General features: G+C 39.0%; 1 protein-coding gene across 1 annotated transcript in view; it reads right to left on the bottom strand.

Moving 5' to 3' along the window:
• Positions 1 to 682: 682 nt before the first annotated feature.
• The window catches only part of ano2b (anoctamin 2b), a 63,842-nt gene continuing 43,469 nt past the window's right edge, over positions 683 to 21,055 (bottom strand). Inside the window, exons 21-25 of the mRNA XM_040143445.1 lie at positions 18,591 to 18,743; positions 17,766 to 17,818; positions 16,219 to 16,391; positions 2,690 to 2,795; positions 683 to 1,158 (exon numbers count right to left, since the gene is read on the bottom strand). Coding sequence (XP_039999379.1) covers positions 775 to 1,158; positions 2,690 to 2,795; positions 16,219 to 16,391; positions 17,766 to 17,818; positions 18,591 to 18,743 — 869 coding nt within the window. The 3' untranslated portion in view covers positions 683 to 774. The remainder of the gene's footprint in view (positions 1,159 to 2,689; positions 2,796 to 16,218; positions 16,392 to 17,765; positions 17,819 to 18,590; positions 18,744 to 21,055) is intronic.

The following is a 21,055-nucleotide window of genomic DNA, read 5'->3' as shown; positions in this document are numbered from 1 at the left end:
AATTGCGTTCAGAGTCTTTTTAAGAAAATCTTCCACAACATTTCTTTTATGCAAGTTCTTCTATTTGGGTGGTAGGAATTCCAATTTATTACTTACCTGAAGGGATGCCAGAGTATACTGTCACATATTTTATAATGAAGAAAGGCTGATGAAGTATTTGTACCTTTGACAATTAAAATTGAGATCATTTCTAGCTCACTCCCATTCAGTTTGCAAAAGAGTTTGCTTTCTCTTTGCATTAAGTGTAGTCTTTAGGTCATTCTACAGACATGCTTCACACTTCATCTAATTCTAAAACTCTCTAGTAGTGAACAATGTCTATCGATCCAATTATGTTGATTAATTGTTCATTACTGAATCTATCCATTAGTTCAGAAATTTTGTCTTTATCTCCATTCTCTTCCAGGTTCTTGTAGTTTTCTTTTGTTCAGCCTGATACAGTAATTATTGCTTGTCTACGCTATGAAGCTAGTGTGCCTCGCTAAATAATCTATTTTCACCAAAAAGTAAAAATTATAACACTTTATCAGGTGAACAGTCAGTGCGAACAAGAACAACATATCCATTCAACTAGTGTGGACATTGCATATTCAGCAACACTGACACCAATTAATCAATGTTATGTTCGAAATTAGGCCGTGATTTTTTAAATCACAGCATTACTATGTCACACAAGACACAAGAAACACAGGCAAAGATATATACCTACTGAATCACCCAAGCAACACAGTCCTGAGGCCCAGCTGGGGCAGCCCTACTGATTTGTGTGTTATGTCACACGGCCGTGTGTCTCGAATTTTCATTTTCATTCCTAGGCAATGGAGGAATCTTCCTGGTGAACTGGCTGAAGCTGGCGGCCCTAAACCTGGCCCTTGGCTCTCCTCCTCCATCTCTAGTCAAGGCTTTCGTGGGGCCTGAGGGTAGAGTACTGTAGAGGCCCGGAATGGGGAAAGCCTTTCCCTGGTGGAGCACATGGCTACCTGGCTGTAGGTTGGTGTCCTTGGCGAAGAGGCTTTGAATGAGCTGGAATTTTTCCTTCTCTTCCCTTAAGAAGACCTCAACCAGGAGCTTCTTCTCTTGTTTGAGCTGCACCATGATGGTTTTGGGGACGTCAGGGATTACCCAGGCAACCACAAGGCTGAGGAACATCACCAGGTTCTGGTGAGAAGAGGAGAGATAGATGGATATGGAGATGAATAGAGAGATGGATGAGAAGTGACAGGTGGTGGAAAATGTTTCAATCTTCTTTTGAGTCTGTGGGAGTTACAAGGAATCTAGGATCTACAGAATCAACAGAACCTGTATGTTCACAGGTTTTCAACACAAATGCATATGAAGTGCACTGTGTATGAACCATGTTGATGGGAAATTAATAATGTCTTAATAATGTCAAAAAATATATATATTGAGAGTACAACATGAAATAGTTAATATTAATGGATTTCATGTCACTTCTAATATTAGACTCTTTCTTGCTTTTATTTAATATCATGCTCTAAGTCTGAGTTTTGGAACACCAGTTTTTTGGGGGCTTTGGGGGGATGTAAACATTCCAGCTTCGTCATGGATTCAGGCTACAACTTGACCATAGTTGTTAACTTATTTTTGTTACATTTTTAGAAAAAACTTCCACTATTAAAAGTATGTTGAATTAGCTATTAGCAGTTCCGGTTTTCAATGTACCCATGGATGTACAGACAATTATCACTGGACTACTTAAGAAACTTATGTGATGGTTCACAGGCAAGTTCTGGAGTTGTAAGGAGCGTCTTTTTTCTGCTATTTCTCTGTGGATTTATGGACATTTATTCACAATGGACATCAGAGATAATATATGTTTCTAAAAGTATTTGTATCCTGTCTGTGTGTTCAGATTTGACTGAGTATTGACTCTGAGAAGGAGTTTTATTTTTATACGCAAATTGCATCAATCGGGCACCTGCCCCCTTCAACTCACACAGCAATTTTGCCTCACGTTGCTCCCTCTACCACCCTCCTTGGGAGTCGCACCACACAGTTTGAAAACCTCTGATCTAGAAACTTGAGAGACGTTGTAAAGAATTTCCTGAATTCTGTTCATGTGTTTGACACTGAAGAATGATGTATCTTTACTTTGACTTGAACATGCAAAAGCTAATTTAATTGGTATGCTAATAAGTTAACAACTACGCCATTCATTTATTTCACGCAAGCTCTTCTACCTTGGGGGTAGGAACCCAGATTTATTACTTACCTGCAGGAATGTCAGAGTATATTGTCTGGTATAATTTCTTGCTCAGTCCTATTCAAAGTGCAGTCATTAGGTCGTTCTACAGAAAGCTGTAAAAGTCCCTGTGTCTAACACAAAAAGTTATGTTCATGTGTCTGACACTGAAGAACGATCTGTCTGTAGCAGTAATGAAAGGAAGCTTCTCCTACAGCTTTGCTGTTGAAGGACATTTGGTAGCCATACTATATGTCAGTGAGGCATGCAGGCCGACAGACAGAAAGAGTTCCTTATGAAATAAGCTGGTTGGTAACTGACTGAGGCATCAGACCATAATGAGAGAACATGTGTATGCACCTGTTAAAGACATATGACTAATTCCTTTGTGTGATTTGATTATTATTTGCTTCGTTTTAAGCATTTTTCTCTGTCTGCTGATTGAAATAAGCATCAGTTCATAAACAAAAAACAATGAGCTCATACCTGAAACAGTATGACAAAAGCCAGTCTTGCAGCCAGGACACACCAGTACTGTTTGGAGAACTGGTACGCATCTGGAGACCAAGGGGGTTCCCTATAGTCTTTGTACCTAGAACAAAAACACACATGCACACAATATGGATGCTAAAAAAGGAGAAACTCGAACTTCTTTCGTTTTAGTGTTTCATGCCTGGTGGAAAAAAATATCTACATGACACTACTCCTTCACTCAGCTTGGGACTTGACTCAAAGTGCAATAAACCTTATTAGGATTCCCTTCCTTGGTTTTCTTTGTAGTAAACACTCTTTTTTGTGCTGGCAAAACAAACAGCAGAAAACTTGAACCACATGTTGATCTAACGGCCAGCATGCTCAGAATGAAGACAGAGAGACAAGAGAGAAGAATAAGACAGCAAGGAAGAGGAAAGGAACAGAGGCAGAAGAACGAGAGGAATAACTAGAGATAAAGAGCAAAAATAAAAAGAAATAGTGGAACAAAGATGGAGAAACGACAAAGAAGGAGAGGAAAAAAATAGAGAAAGACAGAGAAGAAGATGTGTTTTGTTTATGACTGACATAAAATGTAGCTTCACAAGAATTTATTTTACTACTGGGCAGTTTGAGGATGTAGTCTCATCCAGTACAACGCACGCACGCACGCACGCACGCACGCACGCACGCACACCAAACGCACACATACACACAGCATGAAACAGCTGTATATCTGTTTTGGACTGAAATCCAGACGTCCAATCTCAGTTAAAGGCTTGAGGGAGTGGAGTGAACATATTCCTAAGCCAAACTTTGGTTGTTTATTTATAAGGTTCAATTTTGGTTATGCTTTGTTGTCTCAAAAAAAAAAGTTCATCAGTGAAACAAGAATTTCTCTTATTTGTCACAGGCAGACTGCTTTTTTGAACCAGGCCAACTGTGTCAAGAATGACTATTGTGTGTATTACTTGTTATTAAGTGCAGAGACTGCAAGTTATATCAAGTTGCAGCTACGGTGTTTGATATTCAGACATTTTAAGAAAACATGGGAGTGTCTCAGTGGCCAATTAGTGTAACGAGCACAATGTGACTGTAAAATCTGGAGTCTGAAGGAGAAAACCTTTGGGTTTTTTGCTATTTTCTATCTGTCTGCTCTCTCAAAAAGTCCAAACACTGAATAAAAAACAAGAATCATTAGAAAAGAGAATCTAGTTGATTAGCAACAACAAACATACACTGATAGTTCAGATGACACAACTTCTTCTGTACTTATGTACAGCAATTCCTGGTACAAAGTCAAGATGTTTCCTGTTGGATGCGATCACTCCTAAGTAACATATATAGGGTCTCATCCCCTAAGTTCCACTTTAGGTTTTATTTATAATATAACTATTTGGATGCAGTAATTTATTCACATATGGAAATATAAAAGAACACAAAAGGATAAAATCGACTCTTCAGCAAAACAGCCAGTGGAGCTGACATTAGTGTGGAATAGAGGAATTAGGTCTGCAACTGTGTAAAAAGGAAAAATTATCTTATCTTATTCACTTATACTTTAGGGATAACTGTATTACAAGTGAAGAAGAGTTATGAAGTCACTGAACTGACTCAGTTACATAGCAATATCATTCTACTGTAAAATTTGCTTGCATTAGCTAACATTAGCCACCATAATCCACTGGTCCTACCAGGTCAAATACACTGTAACAGCAAAAAAATTAAGTGTACCAAATTGTTATCCTTGAATTATGGTGGCATGATATCATCACATGCAGTAATGTGAGTTTGTTTCCAGAAGAAATCTAGAGAGAGTGTTTTTAAAAAAAAAACTTTAGCCTCTCTATTTGAAATATGTTGTGATGTCTGTAAATTTCTTGAAAGGCCTTAACCTGTACTCACATTTAAAAACTGTGAGGGGTCAGAGCACACGCCAGAAAGTTATCAACAGCAGGATACTGATCTGAACATCTATCAACCCTCTACAGATATGTTCCAGTACGGTCAGTAAAATGCATTCATATTTACTGAAGAGAGGATTGTACAGTAAAGGGACAAAGAATGATCAGCTGTAGTGGGATCGGCAGACTATCTTGGCTTTATTTTACAGTAGCCAACTTTTGGACTACATTTTCCAAAAGCTATTTTAAAAGAGTCAGCCTTTCCCTGTGGGAAGTACATCATAAAGCATTCCTTTTAAGGCAAGAGTTGGGAGACAGTCCCTCTCATTGTTAATCTTGAGAACATCTTTAGGCAGAAAAATGTATCCTCCCAGAGAGATATAAGAGATTTGAATTTATAGACAAAGGTCTCCATTATGTGGAGCCATTGCTATAGTCAGCACAGTCTTGCAGTCAGCATTAGAACATTAAGATAGAAATCAGACAGTCAAAATCAAATAAAGAGTAAAGTAAAAGTAAAACGTTTAAAGTAAAAGTAGAGTAAAAATATTTATCACTTATCTAACCAGTTCAACAATCAGCTAACAATAAAGGTAAGATTTTCTGAAATATAAAAATTAGGCCATATATCTAACCTGCAGCTAATTCAAGCATTGCCAACAAAAATCTTAAGCAACTCTATAGATAATCAATACAGCAGGACTCACCAGTCAATTTAAAACAAAATCTGTCCTTCCAGATGTGCCAGTAAAAACAGTAGCCCTGGCCAAGTGATAAAGCAGGTCAGCATCATATTCTGACAACGAAGAAAGTAGCTCCAAGTTATTTCCCCGATTTAACAAATCAGTGCCTTTGTTGTGTCCTCGAAAGGGCAATTCCTGCTGTCCCAAAAACAACACACAGTCGATGAGAAGCTTTGATATCTCCCGATTCTTCCTCACCTTCCAATTGTGTATGCTTATCTCTCTCCTCTGCTTATCTAGCTGTAAGTGTACTCTTGTGTCCCCAAAACTCTTTACATGAACCATAGCCATTAGATGTTGAACAAAGCTCTGGTGTTTGTTGGCTGCCTTGGTTAAGATGTTCAGACTGCCCAAACCAGTAGTATAGTGTTCAATGGCCAGCAAAACAGTTTTGTTTTTTTTTGGCACTTGCCGTTAGCCAGCCGTAACAGTCATAGTTAGCTTCGGTAAAGTGCCTCACAAAGCCCTTGCCTGCCTGCGTGAGCCCTTTGAGCTTAGGTTTTGGTCTCTCCCTTTCAGATATTTCTTTTTTATCTTGAAAATTTCCCCTGAAAGATTGATTCTGAGGCAATTCAGCCGCGGCCCTAGGGGTGTCCAAATCACCACAAATCAATTTTTGATTGGTTCATTTTGTTGGCACTCTATATTTATGCCAAATACATTTTCTATGAGCAGAGCCTGCAACCAAGGACACAGCAGGCATTGGGGGCAGTGATAGCTGTAATGTATGAAGAAGCACAGCACCTCATGGCTTAACAAAAATATAAAAAATCAAGGTGCATCAAGATGAAACCCTAGGTGCGCAAATATGGTAGAAGATGTAAAATCATTACACATGTTCTCTGCAGAATAATTCTGCACATTGTGTCCCTATAGATCATGATGAGCCACTAAATGAATGGGGGAAAGGCAGATACTTTGTTGGTAAACACCTAGTGCAAACATGAGTTTATTTCCACTGTAACTGTCTGCCTATTATGTTATTTTACTGTAAGGCCAACATAACAACATGTAACGAAGAAATGCAACCTGTTTTGAGTCAAAGTCCTAGTATCCAAAGTGTTACGGACCCAAAGAAGTAGATATTATTGAACACAGAAGCGAGGCACAAATGGGGCACCCTGGTGGCCAGATGCTTAAGGCGCATACTACATAACTGCAATGTCTATGGTTTGACTCCCACCCAGAGCACCTTTGTTACACGTCGTACCCCTCTCTGTCATCCAACACTTCCTGTCACTCTCTGCACTGACTGTCTGAATAAAGGCATGAACACAGCTAACTGTAATATCAGGTTGTAAAACTGTAATATCAGGCTATAACGTAATAGGTTTTCCTTGTAAGGTACATTCTGATCTATTGCGTCTGGTTTTCTCAACCAATACCTGCGCTCCACCTCCTGTCAATCACAACCCCATCAAGCATTCAGACAAACCAAAACTAGATGCTTCCACCAGCTGGAACCAGTAGAATTAAATATCATTTTAATTTAGATATTATACACTGGTGCTTAAAACTGATATATCTTCTGCTTTGATAAAAGCTTAAAACAAAAACAAAAAGTAAAACAGAAAAGGAATGCAATATGACTGTAAACAGTCTTTTACATAGAGTAGTTCAACATAACAGCCTAATGTAATGGGTCAGATCAAAACAACTGACACGACATTATAAGTCTTTCACGTCCACACATACTCTGTCATGAAAAAATTCCCCTGAAGCCAAAATAGATGAAATGGCCTGATTGAGCTGTCTCACTAAGTACTTGACTAGCAGTATAGAAATAAAAGAGAGGGAGGGCAAAATGTGTGTAGGTGGGCTAGCAGGGTTTTATGGTGTCTGATTCCTTCTCCTTATACAGTCATGAGTGAGGAATGCTGCCTGTGAGAGTCAGCTCTTCTCTCCCTCTCTTTCGTCTTTGATCTATTCATATTTTTCTCACTAGTTCACCAACTTCCAACTTCCAATGTGAACTAAACTGTAAAACAAGACCTCCTGTCCTATCATGCTCCAGTCAATTTAACTCAACTTGCCTGGGTGGAATTAAATATACAATACTATTATGAAAGAGCATTTTTCTCTCTCTTTCTCTCTTCTTTTTCTAGACGATCCATGTTTGGTTATGATGGTGCAGCCCGGCAGTAACTGGAGCATCTAACTCAATATTCTTTCATAAGACTGCTCAATGAGATTATGGTTAGTATGTGAGGGACTTGAGTGTGTGTGTGTGTGTGTGTGTGTGTGTGTGTGTGTGTGTGTGTGTGTGTGTGTGTGTGTGTGTGTGTGTGTGTGTGTGTGTGTGTGTGTGAGAGATCTCCAGGGTTTGTGCTGCCAATACAGTGCCTCCTGGGATCCATGGATTAAATTTACAGACAAACAAGGGTCAGACCATTCCCATCCTTAAAAAACACACAAACAAACACACACCACATTGCCAAACATGGCTGCTGTCAGGTAACACTATGGTAGGAGACCAAAAGCTTAAAAAAATAGAATCTCTATTGTGTACAAGAACATGTGCATTTCATATGTCTATGCAACTGCTTTTCAGACACTCCCTTGCTGGTCTTTGCAAATATGTTGTTTTTTCCCACTCATTTGTATCTCCCCGTCATTCCCTATTTCTATAGAATTGTTAAGGGCAGAGAACACTGACAACAGGCCTGGCATCCTGCTCGCTTTGATTCAAAACCACTTCCATCCTGTTGCAGTTTATTACTTCCCCTTGGCTGGGTGGAAAGAGATAAAGGAGGGAACAAGAGAAGAAGAATAGGATCCAAAATTCCCACCTACCATGTTCCAGATTAGTCTTTGACAGATAAAGGGTCTTTCAACCACAAAACACCATCTGTCATTGAATAGTTTTAATTTATGAGAAACTAAATGAAAAATCCCTTTAATTGGACTTCCTAGTCAGGAGGTACCGGTTGTTGCTGTACATTTAGGAATTACTGTTGCTCATATGCAGAAATTAAACGTCTTTCGATAACTTTTGATGTCCCACATCAGACCATAAAAAAACCCCTACAGCATTAGTCCTGAACAATATCTTGTACACTAGCAATCATACTTTCACTGCTATGAGTTACAATGTTACATTCTGGTAGCTGAGCGTTAACCTGTCAGCACTGCTAGAGTTAGCATGGCTATCAGTGTGGTTCTAGGAATGGCAATGTCTGTCAGTCAGTCCACCAGTTTGGTCCAGGCTGAAATATCTCAACAACTACTGGATGGATTGCCATGACATTCTGACATTTAAGGTCCCTGGAGGCTGAATCCTACTGACTTTGGTGATCCCTCTTTGATGTTATAATTTAGCTCGAAGCACCAGTGTTCCTGAAGCCTCACATTTTCAAAGTTGCCCAGATAAACTTAGTGGTGATGGGGGTGCTGTGTCATTTGTTCGATCATTCATGTTTTGCACACAATTTTTCTGACCACATCCCATTGACTGGCAAATGACACATCTCACTACTTTATTTTAGCATTCAAAATGACATTTATGAGACAAAAAGGAAACTAGAGGTAAAGATCAAAACTAAAGGGACATATTAGTTACTATACCCTTGAGACATCTTCATAATTCATGTAGAATGACATGTTTATTGCCGTGTTGTTCCAATCTGTCTCCAATATTTTTACATTTACATTTTTTATGAGCTTATTTCTTAACCAAGTACACTGAATAAAGAATAAATATTTTCTGATGTGCCAAGAGAAAACATTTTATCAGAAATGACATGATAATCCATCAAATAGCTCATTGGTCAACACATGACCTCCTGTAACAGAAGTGCAACCACAGCTCTACTTTAGCTCCTGTCAGCTCAGGGAACAAGCCCTGTCTTGACATGAAGCAGGTAGAAGCTTAAAAGTACCACAATCATAATACTTTTTAAAATATTATCCCGGTAGAGACAATGATTTGCAACATATAAAGCCTCCCTGTCACAATAATTTATGGTTAACTTTCTCTCTTTCTTGTTTTTATTATCATTGATTTATCTTTTTTTGTTGTGTATATGTTCTTTGTTTTCTGTAATTCACTGTATAGCTGTTTTGTTGAATATAATTTGATTTAAAAATAACTGATGTCAGTAGATGTCAGGAATGCAGATTAAAAACAAACAAAAAACATATCCCCTTGCCCCCTCCACATGAAGGTCAGAGGTCAGCAACAGATCCACAGGCTGGATCTAATGATTCACTCAATAGTACTTTAGCAGGGTGTTAGAACTGAATCACATATGAAGCACCACATTGTATGAGAGTCTATGTTTTGGTCAATTACAATTTAAATGTTTTAGCAACTACTACAACCACTACTAATGTTACAACCACTACAATCATCACAAATCTGTCATGTGCATGGTAATGTGTTAATATTAATATCTGTCATGCCCCGCTCTGCTCATTAGGTTGTGTTTTTCTTAGTTTTGTCCTTTGTTGTAGTGTTTCCACTTTCATTTTGGTGTCACTAACTCTTCATCTCATTTCATATCCCCACTTCCTGCCCTTGTGTGTTTCCCGCCTTTGTGATTGGCTGCCCCGCTCCTTAGTTGTGTCACCTGTGTATTTATTCTCTGTGGTCCCTTCCCTCTGTGCCAATTCTTCTTCGTTCCTTGTGACAAGCATTCCAGCCTTCTCCTAGTGTCAGTGTTCCTGGCTTTTGTTTGTTCATAGCCTAGAGTTGACCTCGTCTTTTCCCAGCCCTTTTTGGATTTGTTTGCCTGTCCTGTTCTGCTTGCCTTGTGTACCGACCTTTTCCCAAGTAAAGACTTTGATTTTTGTGGAACCCTGAACTTAGTCCCAAGTAGTGCGTTTGAGTCCTCTTGCATTGTGGTTACCAGTGTCTCAATATCCATTACAACTGAACCATGCAATGTAAGAATGTTTTCTGCCAGTCTCTGTGTTATATAAAACACACTTTGAGCAGTGTGGTGATTTCCCAACAAGTTAGTGCAGTGCCCAGTACGATGGCACCCACTAGGAACAGACATGGCAGAGTCCTTCCAACTGTCTATTGGAACAACACATTAGATGCAACAACCATGTCAACTTACTTTGAAGAGCTATTTTTAGGGTTTCTCCAAATTTAAGACCAAATTTGTGTGGAAAATGTTTGTTTTCAAAAGCAAGAGGGAGATAACAGCAGATAACAGTGCAGAAGGAATTGACAGGTAACTTCATGTGGAGCAGGAATGGGCCTTTTTCCCAGCAGACATTTGTCACACTAGGAAAAGCAGAGGTCTTACAAATAACTTTAACAAAGGCTCCATTCTACTCTACAAGTATTCTACTCTTCTACAAGTGTAAATCATGACAGTGTGACAGTGAGCCAACATGCACAATACCAGGACCCTGTAACTGTAGCAGCTAGATGGATTTCAGCCATCATTCATTTTATTATATACTATATTATATACTCTATTATGAACTGTTTATACTGTTATAAAGTGTTTTCTGAGAAAAGGGCATATAAAGTTGTGCATTTGTTGGTTATTATACAGATTATAATGTCCAGAAATTAATGATTTATTTACATTAAATAACTTAATTCAGTATCTGATTTAAATAATTCAGTTTTTACTTGTGCTACTTTGTTACCATTGTACTTCATGATCTTATTTGTAATTCCTTTTATTCAAGATGTCTTTTTTGAAAAAGATTTTTTTTTGGCATTTTGCCTTAATTGGACAGTCAATAGTGTAGAGAAAGACAGGAAACAAGGGGTGAGACAAAGAGAGAGGTATGACATGCAACAAATGCCCTCTACCTGGGAACTGAACCGTGGATGTTGTGTTTAAGCAGCATGCGCCTTAACCACCAGGCCACCAAACTGGATGTCTGGTATCTGTTCACCATTTATAGCCCATATTGATTGTGACATCAGAGCTTAACAGGAAACTTGGGGAGAAATCAAGAAAAAGATGACAGGCAAAAAGGTCCCTGGCCAGAAATGAACCAGGGACATTATGGTTGCTTTATTATGCTTCTTCAACCAGGGTGCAAACACATGCATATTTTCTACTCAATAACCACAATGTGTTTATATACCCTAAATCTGCTCTGTTGACTTTAAATTCTGTTTTACTTTGCTATGTCTCAGTACCATTTGCTACTGCAACAGCCCAATTTCCCAAAGAAATATTTAACTGCCAAACAAAGTATAAATTTACTGAAAACTTTCCAATAAAAAGTATCAAGCTAAAGCACCCCATATCTGCAAAAGGCCTTGTAAGAGAAAAAGATATTTTCTGGTAATATGTTATAACATCTGTTTGCTGACACTGGTGATTTTTCTAAATTGCAGAAAACATAGTTTACCCACACTTTTATTTAGCACTTCAACACTGGGGGTATATTAGAGAAAGCATGAGTGCAGATATTGTTGATGTTCACTGACGCAGAAGCTGACTTAAATTCCTCACACTGCTGTTTTTAAATGTTATTAAAGATTTAAAACCTTAGTGGTTGGCCTTTATCACATCATCCGTCTACATCCATCCATCCATCCAACTACAGTACCTCTACTCTGCCTTCCTCCTCTCCATTATTTCAACATTCTTCCATGCTGCCCTATCCCTAACCGTTTCTCACTTGTCTTGAAAGTTGCCTCCCTCCTTCCTTCTCAATATTTTTGCATCTTTATCTGATCATTTTGTTTAATGATATCTTCCCTCATTTCTCCATTCCCTGTTTGACACCATTATCCATCCATTCATCCATTCTTGACCTCTTTTCTTCCCTCCTGCATGTACTCATTCATAAAAGAATCCCCAAATTAACTGGTTCAAAAAGAAAGAACAAGAAAAAGAAAGAAATGGACTGTCTGGAACATATGACATACTTTGAATTACATACTGAGTTGAATCATTTGTACCCAAAGGCATTGCCCACAACATCGGCGGCTAATACACTGCCTAGATACAGTCTGTACATAAACCATACACACCCGGCAAACACACACACCCTTCTTTGAACATCTACCAGCTAATTTCACGCCTATAAAACATTCAGGGCGTACAGTATCTCGTCGTGTTTCAGATGAGATGTAACATACTATACTGACACAAAGACTGTATTCTTTCATTGTAATTCTTTGCTCTCTTATGTAACAGCAGGTCGGCCTCAGCTGTCTGTGGGCGCTGGCATCCATGACCTTTTCTTCTACAGTGCTTTATATTGATGTTATGAAAGAGATGCTTGCCACTGGCACACGTGCAAATGCACAGAAGATACAATAGTGCACTGTCTTTGACTACACACTAAAGGAGTTTTATTGCCATTGTGACAGTATCTGTCATATCCGTTATCATTGTCTTAGGATTCAAAATGACAATTAGTGTGTGCATGTGTAGGAGCCTGTTTCAGCCTAAACCACATCTGCAACTCAAACCAAAAAACTACTTTGTCACCTGATGTGTAACTTTCACATTCTGGTGGCCTTCACCTCATTTATTGCTAAGAGAAAAAACAAGTTCATATTGTTCATTATTATTTGGTAGCAGGTTGGGACAAAGTTAAGTCAAGAAAATCCTAGAGGAATCATCAGTTCGACCCCATCTCAGAGTCACACTTGTGCAGTTGATTCACTAGATGCAAAAGGTCTTTGTGTGTTATGGGTAGACCAGGTATCTCCCTTGTTTCCTGTGTTCTCCTACGTTTTTTTTCCCCTCCCTTATGCATTTGTTTGTCCTCAGTTCATTGTTCTCCCTATCTGTGTGTGTCATTCTCTGTCAGTCTGGAGCTGGGCGTTGCCACCTGGTTCATCTCACGCCAGCTCACTGGCACAAGTGCGTCTAATCATCTCATCACCTCCTCCACCAGCTGAAGAATTTAAGCCCCGGATCACGCCTCCAGCCTCTACCAGATCATTCAGTCTACCTTGTGGTACAAATGTTAAGGCCAAGTTCTTGACCATGTGACTTTGCATCCTCCAACCCTGAGTTTTTCTGTGCTCCAGGTTCATACCTTCAGTCTGCCACAGTTACCGGTCACATCCAGCTCCTTCCTCGTTGCCTGTTTCCTGTTTGGATCATCATACCCACTCCAGTCCTGCTCTGACACCAGCTCAGTACTGGCCTCCTGCTTTCTGTGTGAATGATCGCCTCATTGCCTGCCTAGCTCCGCCACAAACCCCAATCGCCAACTGGATCGACTGGCCCTGAAACACTCACCTGTTCAGCTCCCCCTGCTACGCGACCCAAACTGCAACCCCCTAACCCAAAGGAACATTATCCAACCTTCTACGATATTGTTTTCAATAAATCTTATTTAAAACTGCTCCTTCTTCAGTGTCTGTGTTATGCATCTTGGGGTCCAATGTCATGTCATAACAGAACAATCTGGCCACAATGGACCAAGCAGACACAGCTCCTGAAACCACCCTCTTACAAAAAGTTGTTTCTAGTAAAGGTGTCATCCTTGGACAGCATGGATAGTTTTATGGACCTTATTAGAAAGCAATCAAGCTATGGTAAGCTGAACCATCTCAGCTCGCTCATCCAGCACCCTGCACTGGTGCCTCCACTGCTTAAATAGCCCTACGCCATGGATCCACAACCCTTTGTCAGTGAGTTTGACAAATGCAGATGCTTCCTTCTACAGTGTTCTATGGTGTTCCAACAGTGACCCCTGACATTTCCATCTGGCCAGTCCAAGGTGAATTACATGATGGGGTTGTTCAAGGGAAGCGCTTTGGAGTGGGCCGAGGAAGTTTTTGCTAATGAACCCGCTATAACTAAATTTTTAAAGATTTTCTTACCAGAACAGCAGCTGTGTCACCCCATCTTTCGAGGGAATGTTACGTGTCTGGACTGGAAAAATAGGAATGTATGTTGGACTACTCTGTGGACTTTCAGCCGATGCACAATGAGGAAGTGTTTTGAGCAGTGTTTTGTCAAGGATTTGAATGAACAAATGAAGGATGAATTTGCTTCACATGAACCATCTAACTTCAGCTATCTTGTTTCCCTTGCTTATCAATCTGGATAATTGTTTCAGGGAGCGACGTTTGGAGAAATCTGAGCGCTCACATCAACCAGCAGCAACTCAGTGTCTTCCCCAACTCTCGCAAGAACAAGATTCAAGTCTGAGGTAAACCAGTCTGTCAGGCATTCTCTCTGCAGAGGATCCCATGAATTTAGGTCAAGCACGCCTGTCTCCAGAAGAACGTCTACATTATATTAGGGCAGGTAGGTGCATTTACTGTGGACAGATGGGACATTTTCTTGCTACTGGCCCTATATGGCGAAAAGAGAGCTCATAAGTAGATATGGGGCTACTGGTAAGCCAGACAATTCTTCCTCACCATCTAAGTCCAGATTTCAAGTTCAAGCCACTCTATGTACTAATCTGTTTTCTCTGCCTCCACTAGCCCTCATCGATTCTGGTGCGAAAGACAACTTCCTGGATCAAGAATTAGCAGTTCAGTCAGGAATCACTTTAGAAACCCTACAAAAACCCCTCACTTTTACTGCTCTGGCCAGGAGATTTCTGGCCCACATAACACATCACAGTCTCTACAGCCCTGATACTATCTGGTAGTATTTGTGAATCCATCAGATACCAACGTTATCTCTGCTCCTAGGACTCTGCTTCTCTTAGATCATCCCTGGTGTTAAAACTACTTAATCTTCACACTGAGTGGTCAGCTGGGAGAATTGTGGGTTAGCATTCATTCTGTCACTCTTCCTACTTGCAACCTGCTATATCTCCAACAGAGAGTACCATCAAGCTGCTGAGACTATGGAGAAAAACATTAAGGACTCCTCGGAAACTGCCATCATTCGACCTTCCTCCTCACTCCTTAGCGCTGATTTGTTCTAACATACTGTTTGCAATAAATCCTGTTTAAAAATGTTTGAGGTTGTTTGAACCCGTGGGCATTAAGTGTTTGTGTTACTTTAAAATTATGTATTGTACATGGTGAAAAAACATATCCATTCTTTATCAACCACAAAGATGCCATTGCTCAAGCAATTAAACTTAGAACTCTTATAATGTGTCAGTCATACTGTTTAAACACAACATTGAATATAAAATGCTATATGTTGCTTTATGCAGATATGTTATTATACATATCAAATCCTGACATTTCAAATGCTGTATTTTCTGTTAACATAAACAGAATATCCTGGATTGCTGTATGGCACGAAAGTGTGCTGTTCTATGTGCAAATGCTTGCAGAGTTGCTGTTGACAGCAAATGCTGAACAGTAAAGGGCTGTGATTGTTTTGTACTTGTTCCCGTGTTAATGAGTGCAAATATTATTCACTGTGTTACCTAAAGGTTTCTAGGTATGAGTAAATATTTGACAGAAGATTCAGTTGGAGATAATCAGTTCCATGAACCAAAGAAGAAACTGAAACATCTTTCTGTCAGACTATATGGAAACTAGCCTTAAAATGGTGATAATAGTTATTTGTTGTTGATTCAAAGATTGAAGGGGAGTGTTTATGTATTTCTTAAGGTCAAAGTTATAAGCTATGACAAGACAGAGTAATGCTGTTTTATCCACTTAGACAAAATCCCCCAAACTAAATTCCTCGGATGTAAAAATAGATTTACTGAGTCGCAGATTTACAGAGCTGACCTGTTTTCTTGAATGCTCAGCAAGCACTCCACTTGCAGCAAAAGGACAAATCAAAAAACAAGTAAAAGCAAGGATGATGTGTGCAAATGTTTGTGTGCGTGAATAAGTGTATAAATAGGTATCCTTTTGTTGACCAGTTTGCAATTTTAGCCGAATGAAATAATTGAAATATTGCTTTTATAATACCCCTTGATTTGTCCTTTGTGTTTAACAGTGCCTGTTACAAAGGTAACTAAGCAATTTACAAGTGAAGACCTGCCTCCAAAAACTATAACTTTGCATGTGTGTGTGTGTATTTACCGGCAGACGGTGATGTCTGTGGAGTTCTGCGGTGCCGTGCCTGGTTTAAAATTGGACACATTGAAGTAGGAGAGTGTGTGGTCAACGAAACCATGCATGGTGCCCGTCTGACTGTACATGTATTGATAGACGAGCCGAGGAATGAAGTCTGATGTGAAGGAGATCACAAAGGCCTCCAAAGACAAAAGAGAGCGATAGTGACAATGAGACAAAGAAATATTTTTTTTCAGCACTAATTAGAAATTACAGCATGAGAAAATAAATTTAGCCTGTAAAACTTGTGATTTCCCAAATACCTTCAAATTTTATTTACAGGGGTTCATGGGTCAAACTGTTTATTTTCATTAATTAAAAAGCACTAGCAGCACCAACTGTTCTGGTAAACTACCTATTTCAGAGACATCTGAGTGACACATTGCAATGTATTCATTTAGTAACATTTAATAACATCTGTAGAACCGATAGATGCAAGATACATTTACAAAAATGGAATTCAAGCTTCCAGTTTTCCATTTCCTTGAAGCTCCCAGGGCAGCTTAAGTCTGTTTATGTGTATCCAGTTCCCCATAGCTCTAGAATAAATAAAAACTCCTGCTGCTTGTTTTTCCAAATCCTACACAAATCTGTTTAGTATTAAAAGTAAATGGGATAGGATTTAGTTAGCTGGCCAAGGCCAAATCCCAAGCAGAACTTTCCTGAACTCCCACAAATACATATACCCTTTGACCTGCACAGATCAGCAGGTATGGGTGTTTCACACATAATTCTGGTATCTCATGAGATCATCACCGACGACATCTCACAGCAAACAGAGATGTTTAATCTGTATCTAATATCAACTGTCATCGGTGTTACCAACAGACAACTTAATGTCAATGCAGGACACACACACACACACACACACACACACACACACACACACACACACACACACACACACACGCACGCACACACACGCACATACACACACACACTCAGAGTGAGCACTGACACCCATTAGAACTGATGAAAGCTCAATTACATGTCGAAATGTTCCTGCAGAGAAGTTTCGAGGTCAGTGGCAAAGCACTGTTGTGTCGAGCAGTCTTTGTTAACCTAGGACCTCTATTCCTGTCTTTGATTATTTGACATTGCGGAACTGTTAATATTTTGACTTCAGGATAATGTTAAAACTTTAACATGCAACTTTAAAATTGCACTGCAATAATAAGTCTGACATTAAAATAGGAAGAATGTAGGTACATAATGTAACATACGTTATACTGTGTGGAATCATAAGGACTTTTTTTCCAGACTTGAATTTGACTGAAAATCAGCTACGTTTGGGCATTCAATTTGTTAACACTAAATACACAAAATTACTCAAAATTAAGGTGTGATAATTTATTAAAATGTAAAACTGCTTATGTAGGGTCATCAAATAGACACAATAGGTAAAGTATCTACTATAGAATACTTGTCTTCATGTATTTATTGTGCATGTATCTGCCTTCATCACTAATTTAAAAAGCAGATAGTGAAATGCAGGACACTGCATTAATACTTACATTTATAATGACTGAGAATTTTCCCATTCCACTCAGTATGTTGTACCATATACCTATAGAAAGAAGAGCAAGAGTGAGTACATAATTGTGTCCATGTTGTCCTTCCACAGTCTTTCTGTTGATTAGATTGTGAGATCTGCAGAAAAGTGCTGCTGGTAAAATTAGTTAATTACTATGTTTATAAATATGTCTATTTTATATTTTATTTATTTTTATCTATTTTTCTACTTTATTAAGAATGCTTGGCATACAGCGGGTTACATCTGTAGTTTTTTCATTGCACTATCCCCACACACTTTTTAATTGAAAGAGCACTGTTGATAGTAACAACAGAGAATGTCAGAGATTTTCCTAAACCCATACAGGAAAACATTATCCTTCAGCTGACACAAAGGATGACGTTAGGGCTTAGTAAAGGCTATGGATAAACTCAAAAATGCACAGAGGTCAGGCAGAAATTAAGGCTGATTTTCTGTTAAAAAGAACATTTAATACAATTATGAGATATCTGGTTTTAGCCAACAGCAACAACATGACTATACTGAACTGCTAAAGGGTGTCAGTATGTAAACCTCAATGCCTGAAGGAACCACTAATGGAATTATTTTCATTTCAGTGGAGAGTTTTGGTGTCCCGTGATGTTTGAAATGGTGATTCACTAGTCTTACCACAATAAATAGAGGGGAATTATGGGGGAAAATTCACTACTTACAGTATATTAAGGGATTATTTTCCATGAAAATGAAGACGTTTCAGTTGAAGTATGTATCCTGGTGTAATGTGTATATTTGTATCCTCCATTTTATGTGTGTCAGATCAGCTTACCAATGTCTTTAGCGCGTATGGCTACTGGCCTGCGTAGCTCTGTAACAAACTTCTTTGCATCCAATCTGATCTCAATGACATTGTTGAGCAGGGCAAAGAGAGGAGCGAGCGGAAATGAAGCCACGAACAGAGACACAAAACCAAACTGGATGACTGCAGGAAAGAGAAATAAATAATTATTAAACATGCTACAGTAGGTGCGATAGGGTAGTTAAACATTAGTATAGATTTCTAATTTCATACTGTTAATTTGCTCCAAGTGAACATTTATAATAGGCTAATCATAAATCAAAGTGGTATAATTAAACAAATGCAAGCATGGTGGGGATGTGGTGTCAGCATTTCTGTGTCTTAAAAAGGAGGCCACATTTCCCATCATCCAGCTGCTTCATGCCCCCCATACCCACACTTATGCCAGGGGATGTAATGGGAATCCTATTTTTGCCTTTAAAGCAATTCCTACTGTAACTATGCTGATGACATTCAAATTCACTGTGTATCATTCGTATATTACTTATGTAAATTCCATTGCCGGAATATACAGAGTAAGCATAAATCTATTAAAGGCCCTATGTGCAGGATTCAAAATATCTGAGTTAAGTGGTAATGTTATGTGAAAATGGGAAAGGTCTGCTAAATTACAAATGCTATGTATGATCATTTCCTGTGCTTCAAACCACCAATAAGACAGCATCAGATTGACATTCATGAACGTCATTTGTCTGGTCAGGAGTACACTGTCTGTCCAAGCTCATGCTGTGGATCAGATGATGCCTTTTAAGGATAAACACTCCACTACACCAGCTAAATTGGGACTTTTTAGGATTAAGCAGTGTGTGGAACTATGTACGTGTATCTATGCTGTATGTTTGTGTGTGTGTTATGCAGTCTGATTAGATAACCCAAAGACACAACATCCATGACTAATAATTAAAACTAAGGTTGATGGGAATTTATGTGCAGTGCATTACAAATACACATTTATACCACACACTGGATTTTGCAGTAGAACTGTGGGGTGGCTGGCAGGAGAGTTGCAGAAACATACACTACTGTCAATTTAAATAGCTCAATAACCAGAACACCAAGCAGCTTTTAAGATAAAAGAATGAAGTGAAGGTGAAACACAGCTTAGCCAAGGCCAAGAGTAAACGGACTATAAATAAGAGATTAATCACTGTGAGAACTTAATAAACCAATAAATAAAGACCAATAAATGATCAAAACAATATCTGCTTGCTTCTTCGGAATGTGAAAAGGAAACACGAGAAAGACAAGGCAGTTTGCCTGACGCTAGTGCTGATCAGAGCAGTGGAACTTTAGCAGTGTGGGAACAGGGATTTCCAGCAGGCCAGAGACTTACGGCTTTACCTTGGCATGCCACACAGAGACAAAGAGAGGCGAAGAAGAAAATACGACAGCGGCACAGCGAGTGCTAGAGGGCAAGCTTAGAATAAACTCGCTATCTACCTTAGATGAGGTTGATGGGTTCAAGGCTGGCTCAGGCACACACACACAAACACAAAGAAAGACACACACACACACCTTAACACATAGGGGCTCACAGATACATACACAGATACAACACACAGTTGTAGACAAGCAAACATACAAAAAAATTGATAAACGAGTTAACACAAACCCAGGACTACCCATTCACACGCTGACAACTATGTGTGAGTGTGTGTTTGCATGTAGAGCTCAGATATTTCTGACATTCCTTTCTGTGTCAGCCCTCTTCTCTGTTTTTCTCCTCCCAACTCCCTCTGTCCTCACTCACTCTATATGACATAAAACCTCCTCATTATCATATCACAGAACAATCAAAAGTCAAAATAAAAACTGATCTAAATACTATTCTGAGCACTGCAAGAAGGCATCAAAGGCCTTGATTCGACCAAACGATACAGGTAGCAGCTATGATACATGTAAATTCCATTTAATTTTTCTAAATATTATGTCAAAAATATGATTATGTTTGTGAAGACTTGTAATTCTTGTGTCTATCCTTATAGTATATATAATATATTCCTAATCCTCTCAGTCTGATCCATCTTTTATAGGTTCTTGAGCTTGTTATGGACTCCACATTGACAAGAAAAGTTCTCATGCAGAGCACATTATTAAATTTAACCAACAAAAGTGTATTTGCTATTTACAATTTTACCAAAACCTCATACAGCTGTTGCCAGTTACTAAATTCAAGCTTGTTGCTGCATGTTTATGATTATGGACATACAAGCATTACTCATGGCTCTACCGAGGTGCATCTTTATCAAAAATATTGGCAAAAAAGCAGATCATTTCTGCAGCTCCTCTCTGGAGTTTTACAGATGTTGCCATGGTAATGTAGCTACCTCCTTTTTCCCGATTTTTAAAGAAGCTGGATAAATTTTGATTTTGACTCAGTGTTGTTTTGGAGCAATTGTAACTTCAACTGAACAGGGTTGTTTAATTTCTAGATT

This window comes from Xiphias gladius, chromosome 2 (assembly GCF_016859285.1).
Source record: "Xiphias gladius isolate SHS-SW01 ecotype Sanya breed wild chromosome 2, ASM1685928v1, whole genome shotgun sequence".
Lineage (NCBI taxonomy): Eukaryota > Metazoa > Chordata > Actinopteri > Istiophoriformes > Xiphiidae > Xiphias > Xiphias gladius.
Note: the sequence above shows the minus strand (reverse complement) of the source record. Positions and strands in the feature narration are given on the sequence as shown.